Consider the following 12,062-nt stretch of genomic DNA (forward strand, 5'->3'; position numbering starts at 1 on the left):
CTCTTTAAATTTCTAAAAACATACTAGTTTCTTTAAAGGCTATGAAGGTTGTACAAAGTTTGATTTTTTTTTTTTTCCTAAATCTAGCCACTACTCACATTTAGGAGGGCTAGCATACCAGTTTAATTAGCTTAATTTGGAAAAAAAGAAAGCATGAACATGTTTTTAATTAATCAGGAAATAATAAAAAAAAGTGAAATTACTTCTACAAATGCCAACCTTAAAATCTAGATTAAGTAATAAAGCATTTGTCTGTAATAATAGCCTGGCATAATCAATCTCTGGGCATAACTGATGTGATAAAAGCCCCCAGCTTATCAGAACATGGAACCCTGTAGCACATTTGGCAACTGTGCATTTCCTTAGGAATAATCCATTCCATAATCCTTTGGGACAAGGCAAAAAACATGATGTTTCCTCTAAGCACATCCATATCTTGGAAAACATTAAACACATACATTTAAAAGTGCAGCACGTGCTTTTAATGTGCAACACTAAGGTATTACACCTCTGAAATTTTTAGTCTGAAACTGTTTTCAAAATAGACACTTGTACTTAGCAAACATACTGGTCCAAATCCTCCACCACTGGAGAGCATTTCAGGGTTCTTCTTCAGATCAATGTGTTGCTGTGGTGTCTGACTCGTTGACAGCCTCCAAGGCTCCGACAACACCTTTGTTAGACAAGAAAGGGATGCAATCAAGTACAACATACTGCTTAAGAACATAATCAAGGTAAGTTATTAAACATTCAATAAGCAATTATTAAAGATAACTCCAGTTCATGTTAATGGAACAATCAATCAATCAGGTTAAAAGAAACAGCTGAACCTATCCCGATATGCAGGCCATATATGAGGTCTTGATGTTAATTTCTCAAAAAATAGCATTTCTGCTGCAAGAAATGTTATTTCAAAACAGATAAATCTGGTCTATAACCTGGTAAACCCTGCATACCAGGTCTTGTTAATAAGACCAAGAAAGGCAGCATTCAAATCCCAGTGAAATACTGTGGTAAGTCATTAAGTTTGAAAAATCTCTAACAATATACAGAAGTTTCTTGCAAGGTTACAGAAGTTGTACAAGGCTGTTTTATTCTTAACTTAAAGCAGGAATACACTCTTATTTTCAAAAGATGTACAATTTTTTAAAAATAAATCCTAGCCTTAAAACCTGGTTTAATAAAGCATTTGTCACTGTAACAAGCCGTGGAAAAAAATCATAATTAGTGATTTAGCTCACATTAACTTATAACAAAGTTGTTTTTTTTTTGCCACAATTCCAGTAGAGCATTCTTAAGAGAAAGGCTGTAATACCTTAAAAATATGCTAAGAGCCACAAGTAGCCAGTATTTTTTTTAATACATATTACATCTCTCTTGTAAACCTCTATAACCTGTACATAACATTACTAAAATGCCCATTAGTAAGTGTAGATATAAAGCAAAACAAAACCAAGTTGTAATCTACCAGTAAATGTTAAGCAGTGCTACCTAAACACTTACCTTTTTTTCTGAGGAAAATTGTAATTACGTAAGTATGTAAGCAGATACCAGAAGACACTAAGTAAACACAGATTATTTCCTGTAATCAATAGACACCAATAAAGATCACTTACTTCCTTAAGGAAAGGAGAATCTACAGAAAGGTACTTGGAAACAACATAGAGGCAGAACAGATGGCGGTCAATGCCAGCACCAGTCATGGCAAGACGATATAAGTGCTGATGTTTGGTAGCTGCAAGCCGGAAGAACTTAAGCTTATTTTCATTCTAAAAAATGAAATAAAGAAGAAAATCAGGTAATGAACTGGATTGAGGGTGGGAGGTACAATAACTAAGTTACAGCAATGGCTCCTGAGCCTAGAGCATTTAAGGACAAAGTACAAGACAAGGCAGGCAACTAAGACCAAATACTAGAATTCACTCACTTTGCAACCTCACATATTTTCTTTCAGTATTAGCTATTACCTGCTGTAAATAGTGCAAAATGAAAACAAAACAATATTTTAAATGTGATATAACCACAGAAACAAACATGATTACAACTGTAGTTTATTACTTTGTATATTTAGCTTCTTAGCTACAGAAAAGCAAGTCTCAACATGACTTAAGAAAAGCAGGAACTTCAACAGCTATTTTAGAAGGCTAACTGACAACAACATATGAACGTAATGCAGAGGCTGACAGAAATTATTAGTTCCAAGCTCATTTTTAGATAGCTATTTTAAGATTTTTATAATATGGAATGCAATGCTGAAAATATGGCAACCTGTCACTTCTTATGTCTAGCATCACTGTATTTTATGCCACAAGCCATTCAACCCTCACCCCGCTCCCCCCCCCCCCCCCTTCCCAGTAAAGTTCCTTAATGGGAATCAAGAGTTTAGGTTCCAAGTGATACCACAATTACCTGAAAACAATTAGCATAAACCTGTAGGTTGCTAGCAATAAGCTGGACATTATACATAGTAACTTAAAATTCAAAATAAATAAATAGTGTTTTCATTTCATTTTAAAGGAACAGTTACATATTGAAGATCATCCAGGATCACTATTTTTATTCCAGGTCCACAGTAGCAATAATTGGCATTTCTTAAATTAATTTTCTAATGAAGTGGTATATGACCATGTAATTTTTGGCTATTACCAATGTTGACAACGTATAACAGTCATTTCGAAATACTCACTTCTAAATATATACACATCAGCTAATCAGAAAAAATAAAAGTTGAACTACAATATAGTATTTTCCTGCATGAACGTTTATTCATAGAATCACCGAGCTGGAAAGAACCAGAACTGTTCATCTACTTAGACTTCTTCTCTTCCCTAAGATCAGATCAACTAAAGGTCCTTCCTGAAGAACCATTATGTAACTTACTTTAAGAGAAAAAAAAATATCTGTTTGAGGCTTCTGACTATTTACTTTTCTACTCATTATCTATCCTTAGTAGCAGAAAATGTTTCCCTAATGTGTTTCGTGCCAAAACTTAAGTCTATTACCTCTTGGGAAAGAGAACAGATTGTTCCCATCATCTTTCCATCAGCTTTTTTTTCCCCCCACTTGAGGACAGCCTGGCTTCCTACCTCTTCTCACTACACTAAGTTCACTTCTTTAGACTAGGCAAGAATAAAGAAGTTCAAGTTCTCCTCACAGATCCTGTTTGGATCTTTGTTACTTTCGTTATGACTCTCTCCAGTCCATCCATACCTCAAGTGTGGTGTCCAAAGCTGGGCATACCCTGCCAGCTAAGGCCATAGTAGGGGAAGGAAAAAATACAGGGGAAAAAGGACTAATAAAAATAATAGGGCAAGACAAACTAAACTGAGTGCTGACACTTTCACAATGGTGTAACACTGAGCATGCTACATCAGTGCTGAGTTACTGATTATTATAGTCCTACATCTTTTTCATTAGAACCTCTACCCATGCAGATGGAAACTCCCTTTAGCTTAGAAAAACCTGCAAACGCAATGATTTATTTAGCCTACTCTACCAGTGAAAACCATGACTATCAGTAGAATGAAGAACAGACTGCCATCAAGATGACCATCCTCCACGCTGACTGTCCTGCATCCTTCCATTTTGACAGCAAACATCTTTAACAGCATTGCCCAAGTTTTCAAAACCAAGCAGCTTTCCCCTAGGCCATACTTCATTTGTTTGCTCATCAGATCACAAGAAAGACTAAAAAGCCCACTGAAATCAAGATATGACAGCAACTACTTATTTCTTATGAATAATGTAAGCTTCCCTATCAGGGAGGAAAGCCTAACTGACATGGCATTACTTGTACACATAATAAAAAGTCACAAATCATCTCGGTTTTCTGGAATTCAGGGTCTGTAGAAGTTGGTATTCTGGTGGTTACTGCCATTCACCTTTGGTATAGCCTTCAATTCCTGTCATACTAGTGAAGGATGCAGACAATCATCTGATGCTACACTTCATTCCTCAAAACAAAGGCATAGATCTTTCCTTAAATCTTTTAAAACAATTCAGGAGTTTGTATGAATAAGTAGCGATAGCCATATGACTTACGAATTGTATTAGGAAACAACACAGTAAACTTACGCTTTCAGTTGGATCTTCCATGGTTCGAACAAAATTGCATGATTCAACAGTACATGAACGGACAGTTTCAGTCCTGCCTTCTCTGAACAAGCGCGTCATAGAGGCTTCATATGTCAAAGAAAATTTTCCCATGTCCTTTAAATTTGAAAAATAAGGACTTAAAGGTTTATTCGAACATAGCCCCTTTCTTAATCAACAGTAAGGTTCAAGGTAAGCACACAGGATACGAATCACTCCACAAATTAAATGTTAAGTTTTTAGTAGCCCACCGTTAACAGTCTTATCTACAGATGATTAAAAAAAAAACAAGATTAATAATGGGATTTGATAAATACTAGTTGAACAACCAAACCAGAAAGGACTAACAAGGACTACACCATGCATTTTATATCCAGTCTTTTTCAGTCTGTTATAAACAGAAACCAATTAAAAAACTACCAAAAACCTGTAAGAATGTTCAGTGGCTTCCTAATTAATACAACTATGGCACATAATCCATAGAAGATTATGACATCCTAGAAGACTGTGACATCCTTAAGAATATTTTCAACCCCAAGTTTAATAGGATGAAGATGCATGGAAGCATGGGGATGGAAAGCATGTGAAAGAACGTGATTCAAGGATGTGAAAACTGAAAGTGGAAAAAAAAAAGTTGTAAAAGCTTATCTAACACATTAGCAACTCTTCCTGATCAAAATATACATCAGAACAGATCACAAGTCTGTTCAGCTTAAAATAAAGAGGATAGGTGGTTAGAAGAAAGAAAAAGGGGGGAAGGAGGGAAAAGAAATTAAAATTTCGTTATATTGGTGCTTTCTGAAAACAGACTGCAGAAAAAGTGAGCTACAAGAAAAAAAAACAGGCAGGCACTTCTATTAATCTTCTTTGGGAATGTCCCTGACTACCCAATTAAGGGGAACTTCCAACTAAAAGATAAGTTTAATACCATTTAGATAATAACACTACTGGAAAACACACATGCTAGAATTTTCATATCTACGAAGTATCCAGAGATAGAACAACTAACGGGAAAAGAAAAAGCCGCATTAGCATCAATAAGCCAACCTTTGGACACTGAATTTCCAGCAAGTAATCTGTTCCGCATTTCCATTAACTTCCATGGAATGACCTTGCACAAGCAGTGCGAAGTTAAAGTACAGCGTACTTTACACAGCCATGTGTTTTAACCACAACAAACAGTTGCGTACTAATAGTACGCAAACATACTATTCCCAATTTAATGAGATTCTATAATCTAGATGACCATTCTTGACAGTTGGACTAGATGATCTTGGAGGTCTTTTCTAAGTTGAATGATTCTATGATTCTATAAGCCAGAAGCAGTCTGTTCTTACCCGATAGTGAGCAAGCTGCAGGGCAAGTTGAACGAAGGCATCAGGGCTAGTTTTTGCTTTCTTTATTAGTCCCTTCCCAAAAACGTCAAAATAAAATGAACAGAAGTCCACATCATCTGCCAGAGCCGTGGCAGTGCTCAGAGACCTCTCAATCACTTCTTGGCACTATAATAAAAAAAGAAATTGCTTACTTATATGCAAATATATACATATGCATGCATTAGAAGGCATCTAAGAGTAATGTTGAAGAAGAGCACGCATTTTTAACTGACACATAAAAAATGTTGCCTTTCTGTGTGCCATGAACATCATTGTCTAATTACTCTTCCTTTGGAGAAACTATCTTTGCCTGAAAGTTGAGATTCAAAGAGCTTTAAAAGAGTTTTAAGCCAATACTCATTTAGAGCCCAAAATTGGGCTTAAAAAAACACACAACATACTTAATTAAATGTATCACCAGCCATTACATTTTAAATTAAAGTGAAATAGGGTTATGGCAGTTTGTCTTGAACTCATGAAAAAAATAAAGAAAAAGCCTTCTGTACAGAACTTTTAATACTTAAAGACAGCTAATCAAAAGGAGATGTTACACAAGCACAATAATGAAACCATAGCAAAAAACTCTATAGCCGTACAGTTTCTATTTACAATGGATGGCCACTTGTTTTTGATATGTTGCCAAGCAAGAACGTTTCTAGTAAGAAGTTGAAATTTCCTAACCAGAATTTTAAAAAGCGGGTGTTAAAAACCCTGACATCATTTTAAGTGAACTGGGTAAGGTGAAATAATATCTTACAGGGGTCAAGGAAATTCAAGCTATTTATGAAGTTATCAGTAATTACTAAACTGATTTGACTGCTCAGGGGAAAAAAAAAAAAAAAAAAAAAAAAAAAAAAAAAAAAAAAAAGGACCTCCTAAGGACCTCCTTCCCCAGAGCATTATCTGCTCTGTACTTACTTCTTCTGGAATTTCCCACTGTAGTTTGGTAGGCATAGGAATATTTTGATTGGTATCTCCTTTGCAGTGTCCATCCTCTGAATAGCCCAGTTCAAGGTACTCAGTTGCCATTACATTCTGCAAAGATACATTTTCAAAATTGTAAATATAACATATTGCTATGAAATTAGAATTTTGAAGTCAGCATAATACAATTTCAATAGATAGTGAAGTATAGTACACGGTCTGTTTTCAAAGAGTGAGGATAGATGCTTTCCTACTACTTTAAGGGATTTTTGTCTGTCTTCTTCACAGGAAAACGTGAGATACGTACAAAATACCTGACTGCTGCAGTACATTTTGTTACATGGTACCGAAATAATCAGTGTTTTAATTAAAATCCCACCTCCAACTTAGCAGTAGTAACAAAAAGTCTTAGAGTCTTATATTTCACAAACTTTGTTCAATTTTGATTCTGAAGAGTTTCTGCAAGGTTATCATCTGTCTAAATTTGTTTGTAAAAAGTTTATTTCAGATTAAGTGCATATCCTTGCAAAAATTTTATCAGAAATATTTAATTCTCTTTAAGATTTGCATCCTATTCAGTGTTTATATATGTGCATTAGACTTCTTGTGTGAGGAAGTGGAATGTTTTCAGGATGGACAATACAACCTGAACGACAGGATAAAAAATTTCTACCTCACATGATTTCAAATGACATCCTCAATGTAAAAACACAAAGCAGATTTCAATCTGCTCAACATGGAAAGAAAAAAACTTGACAAAAGTCTGTTACACATACATACATATTTCCAGTCTCTTAATTTAACTTTCTCACTTAGATGACAGAACATGCCAACTATGAAAAAAATCATTATATCTACAAAACACACCATGTATAAACACCTAACAATAGATAATTTCCTAGGAAACTGAATTCTTCTCAGTTTGTTTTGAGCTTTGTAATTCTTCACAGAAAAGGGAAAATCTAAGAGTAAGAACAAACAAATGAACTAAGTATATCTTAGTATATTCACTGAAAAGTAACTTTTCCATTACCCAGAACAGCTGGTCTGAACTAGACAGTCCAGTCAACCTCAAACAAGTTTTGACATTCTCCCCTGGTTAGCGAATGCAATTAGGACTTCTTGTTCTTACAAATAGATGCTCTCAGATAATAAAATCAGGACATGACTTGGGGGCATCATTCAGGCCTGAGTCCCATTTGCACAAATACATAATGAAATTAGAATTAGCTAATATTTATGAGTGATTGAGACATAACTGTTTATAGGCTTAAGCTTTGAGAGAAAAAAAAAAAAAAACATTCAAATAGGATTTCAGGCAATAAACTATGCTCATGATGGAGAAATCTGTTAAAAAGTGCCTTCATCCCATTCACTGCAGTGAAACGAGCTAATTAAAACAACATATCAGTCTACACCTCATAAAAAATGGCTTAGAGGAAAAGTTATACTCCAGCCTGTATCTAAATTTTAAAAATAAGCACGGGGTTTGGATAGCACAAGGAAGCTTAAATGCTTCAGAAGCATGCATATATGCACCATAAAATGCTGTGTTAAACAGGCAACAGTGTATTTATACTGAATACTATAAACAAGCGGGATGGAATGCTGTATCACTTTTCTGTGAATGCATCTGTTGTCATTAAAATACAATTAAGACTTTAAATTTAAGGCATAGCAACTTCCTAAGCATTTTTAAAAAAATTCTGTAGTTGCTGTGTAAAACCGAAAATAGACAAAACTGAAAGAGGTCCGTAAATCCTCATCAGCTCAATAAATGCAGGGGACTGAAGACAAATCCAATGATCTTCAGAGGACCAAATAATGTTATCTTTTACGTTCCTTTTTTTTTTTTTTTTTTTTTTTTAAATAAAACACTTACCTCCCACAGGTGTCCAACAATAGGCGCATCTGCCCAAGAATGCTCTGCATTCAGACCCATTCTGCCATTTTTGAATACTACAAGAGTAAATGTTTTATCAAACCACCTACAAAAGAAATTGAGATTATGTTATGGATTTTTATACTTTAAGAACATTTTTACACTGTATCTTCATCTCTATCAAAAAGACATTCAAACGCACAATGCTTTTTTGTTTGGGTTTGATTTTTATTTTTTTTAAATAAACAGACAAACTTATTGGCTTAGAAGTCACTAACTCATGTATTAGCAAAATTCTAAAAATAAGATGTTTTCCACAGAATCGATACTGTACCTGTCATAACATTTGCCATGTATTAGGGACTTTGCATATGCATCCAGTGACTTCCCTGGATCTTCCTTCTTGCACCCTTGCTCGATGTCATCCAACGTCACAAAAAATGCTGCTTTTTCAACAGCATCTAGAGACTGTTTGTTCTTTCCACGGCTAAAATAAGTCTGTCGAGCCTTAGCCCATGGTATTCTGCAGAAAGAATTTGGTTTACAGCCAAGTTACAAAAATCAGTCAATATTTTATTACCCTTAAAATCACTATGCAACATTTCTCCTACTTTTATCAAATTCAAAGCTACTACTTTCACTATGTTTAAACTACATCAGAAGGGGAAATTCTAAGAACACAGATATAATGCAAAGCTAGGAAGCAATTCATTATCAATTCCAAAGTGATCTTATAGCACCCTTCCAGTACTTAAAGGGGGCCTACAGAAAGCTAGAGAGGGACTCCTGATCAGGGAGCATAGCGATAGGACAATTGTAATGGTTTCAAACTAAAAGAAACTAAAAGAGAGTAGATTTTGATTAGACGTCAGCACGAAATTCTTTATTCAGGGGGCACTGAGACACTGGAACAGGTTTCCCAGAGAAGTTTATGTTCTGTCTCTGGATGTGGCTTTGAGCAACCTGGTGTAGAGGAAGGTGTCCCTACCCATGGCACCGAGGTTGGAACTTGATGAACTTGTGAAGTCCTTTCCAAGCCAAACCATCCAATGATATCATCACACATGCACACCTTACTCTTCAGAAGTTCAACATGTCTGCTGCACCCCAAACGTATAGCATAGATCTACATTTAGTAACTGAACAAATAACTGATCTTGCACCTAGAACTGAGTATATGCTGCTTTATTTTGTAGGTGCAAGTCATAAATATAGAACAGCAGTTACTGAATTAACATTCTCTATCTTAAATTTTAGGATATTCTTTAAGATGCCAGGAAGCCTCAGAGCAGATTTAAGCTTTAGTTCAATATGCTTAACACTGAAAAGCTTCAAATTACTATTCTTACAGCAAACAATTAAAGCAGAGTTTCCCAGCTTTTCAGCTAAGTATAAGGAGCCTGTATACAGCACTGACACTGCAAAATTACTTTTAACTCCCTGTTATTACAAAGGGCCGTACAGCCGTTACATGTCAGCAATATACTTCTTAATATATTAATTAAAAAAAAATGATAATAACCATACCTATCTCCTGCAGTAAGAGCTGCAAGTTTTGCTTCACCAGCCTGAGGCTCTGAATCATCATCAAGAATTCTTTGCATCTGCTGTTCAATTTCTCGAGGTTTCAACAGTCTACCATCATGGTACAGCCACACTTTGAAGTAACGCCCCTTATGGTACACAACAATGTGCTTGCTGTCTTTCACATGCTGGAGAGTATCTAGAATTGTAATCACTTACGTGAGAAGAAAGCTGAAGTTTCAAAATACCAATAATACACTATATAACATCAAATGCCTGCTGTATGTATTACCAGTTAGCCACAGCTTGCTTCTTTTAACAAAGAAATAAAATGTAGAATAAGAGGTACCACTCCCACACGTTAATTCAGAATTTTAGTACACAAAGATTGCTGCACGAAACAGTCAAATACCCAGATTTGGTAATCACGTAACAGTTCCACGGTGGAGACAACTAAAGCAACTACATCTGCATTTCTGTATCCAAAAAGTAAGCAGTACCAGTGTAGCCTGATGAAGCAGTCAGCAAGAGAACATGCTGGGTAAGTCTGGCAGAAGGTACATCCATGTTCATAAGCTTTTTTTCATGCTTACCCTGGCACATGCAGACAGAATACTACCTCTATAGGCATGAAGTGTCACATTACAGTAGTCAGTGAAGAAGAAACCTAGGCCGCAAGTTTGTCCTCACTTTATTTACAAATATAAATCCAATTGGGATAAGCCTAAACTTATGTCATGAAGGCATTGTGTCAAACCTCAAGTGAAGGTTTGTAAGCAGCCAGGAAAAGTCCTCATTTGATGAAAACTGTTCAGTTCTTTCACTACTCCAAAGAACTGTTTTCATTCTTATGCATCTGAGGAGACCAGTTAACGAGATGGTAAAGAAAAAAAGCCTAAGTCATGATTCTGAGAAATTTGAGAACTGTTGCACCAGGAAAGAGTGCTCAGAGCACTCAAAGTATAGAACTCTTAATAAAGTATAGAGCACTTAATGAAGTTTAGACAGGTATGCTCCATCCATTGATCAGAAGCATTTTCATGCTTCTGTGAGCCTATTATACTATTAAAGAGCACCACTATCACTTGGAAAGCGCAATCGAACATGCAGATTCATCACATCATGGAAGGCATTTTAAAATAAAAATAAAAATTGAGGAGCTGGAGTTACCCCAGAGTTACATGACTAACTTCAACAGGCATAGGACCTAAAGTGAAAATGAGAGGACCTAAATGAGAGAGGACCGAAAGTAGAATGTGACAAACCCTGCTTTTCTATCTATAGGCATTATTAACGAATGCACACATCTGCGTTCCCTCAAGATGTATTCAACTTCTGTTGTCTGTAATGAGAGCATGTTTACACCTACAATGAGAATGTACACATGAACTATCTTGTAACTAACTTGAACTAACTTGCAGATACAAATGTTTTTGGGGCTGAGCTAATATGATTGCTTGTGGTGATCATATAAACGTATTTGTAATGTTCCGCAGTACGTAGAAGTTGCAGAAGCAGACTGAGATGAAAATGACCCTACTGTAATTCAACAGCTGCCTCCCTTTATTCAACACTAAGATGTGAAAATTTAGTTACTCATCACTTAGGATAATCAGACCATTACTAGAGTTAGGGTAGGACAGAAGCTCACCACCACCAACACTGTATACATTTTCTTAATGCATTACAGAGAAAGTTTTGGACAATCTCCTTATTACAGGTGATTTCACTTATCTGGTATCTTACAGTGCATACCAAGTGTCAAGGCAATACTGGCAATGAAAGAAACTGACAAGACTAAGACTGCCTGTAAACCACGTAAACAATACTGTTGCTCATATTGAGAAAAATACATTATGATGTTATTGTGAATAATAAACAGAAAGGAAAAAAAAAACAAGAGATGACATATTTTAAAATAACTTTGATAAAGGAACACGACTTTCACAAAAAAACAGATATCAAAAAGGAACCTGAAAGAGCAGAATGGAAAAAAAGTAAAGGTTATATACACATTAAAAATATGGGGCAAACAATTTCTTGAAGTTATCTTATAAAGAAAGAGACAAAAAACCACTAAACTTTCAAAATTACTCTGAAAGAGAAGTCATCTATACACTTTATGGCAATTCATTACTTCTTCAGAAACAACACTATTGGTGTCCTGTCTTTCAGATCCTTACATGGGAAAATACGATTTTAGCAGAAAATTCTCCCTAAACTGTAAATTCCATGATGTTTTTTTCTCCTTGGATGGTCCTGCT

At 35.5% G+C, this 12,062-nt stretch overlaps 1 protein-coding gene across 5 annotated transcripts in view; it reads right to left on the reverse strand.

The window, feature by feature from the left end:
- CPT1A (carnitine palmitoyltransferase 1A) overlaps positions 1-12,062 on the reverse strand; it is a 39,028-nt gene that overhangs the window by 5,026 nt on the left and 21,940 nt on the right. For all 5 annotated transcript variants that reach the window (XM_082762105.1, XM_082762107.1, XM_082762106.1 and 2 more), the window contains 8 exons: positions 9,802-9,997; positions 8,609-8,797; positions 8,275-8,380; positions 6,387-6,503; positions 5,430-5,594; positions 4,075-4,209; positions 1,617-1,769; positions 569-673 (listed from right to left, as the gene is read on the reverse strand). In XM_082762105.1, coding sequence (XP_082618231.1) covers positions 569-673; positions 1,617-1,769; positions 4,075-4,209; positions 5,430-5,594; positions 6,387-6,503; positions 8,275-8,380; positions 8,609-8,797; positions 9,802-9,997 — 1,166 coding nt within the window. The remainder of the gene's footprint in view (positions 1-568; positions 674-1,616; positions 1,770-4,074; positions 4,210-5,429; positions 5,595-6,386; positions 6,504-8,274; positions 8,381-8,608; positions 8,798-9,801; positions 9,998-12,062) is intronic.

The sequence above is a fragment of the Aythya marila genome, assembly GCF_965140915.1.
Source record: "Aythya marila genome assembly, chromosome: 5".
Taxonomy (NCBI): domain Eukaryota; kingdom Metazoa; phylum Chordata; class Aves; order Anseriformes; family Anatidae; genus Aythya; species Aythya marila.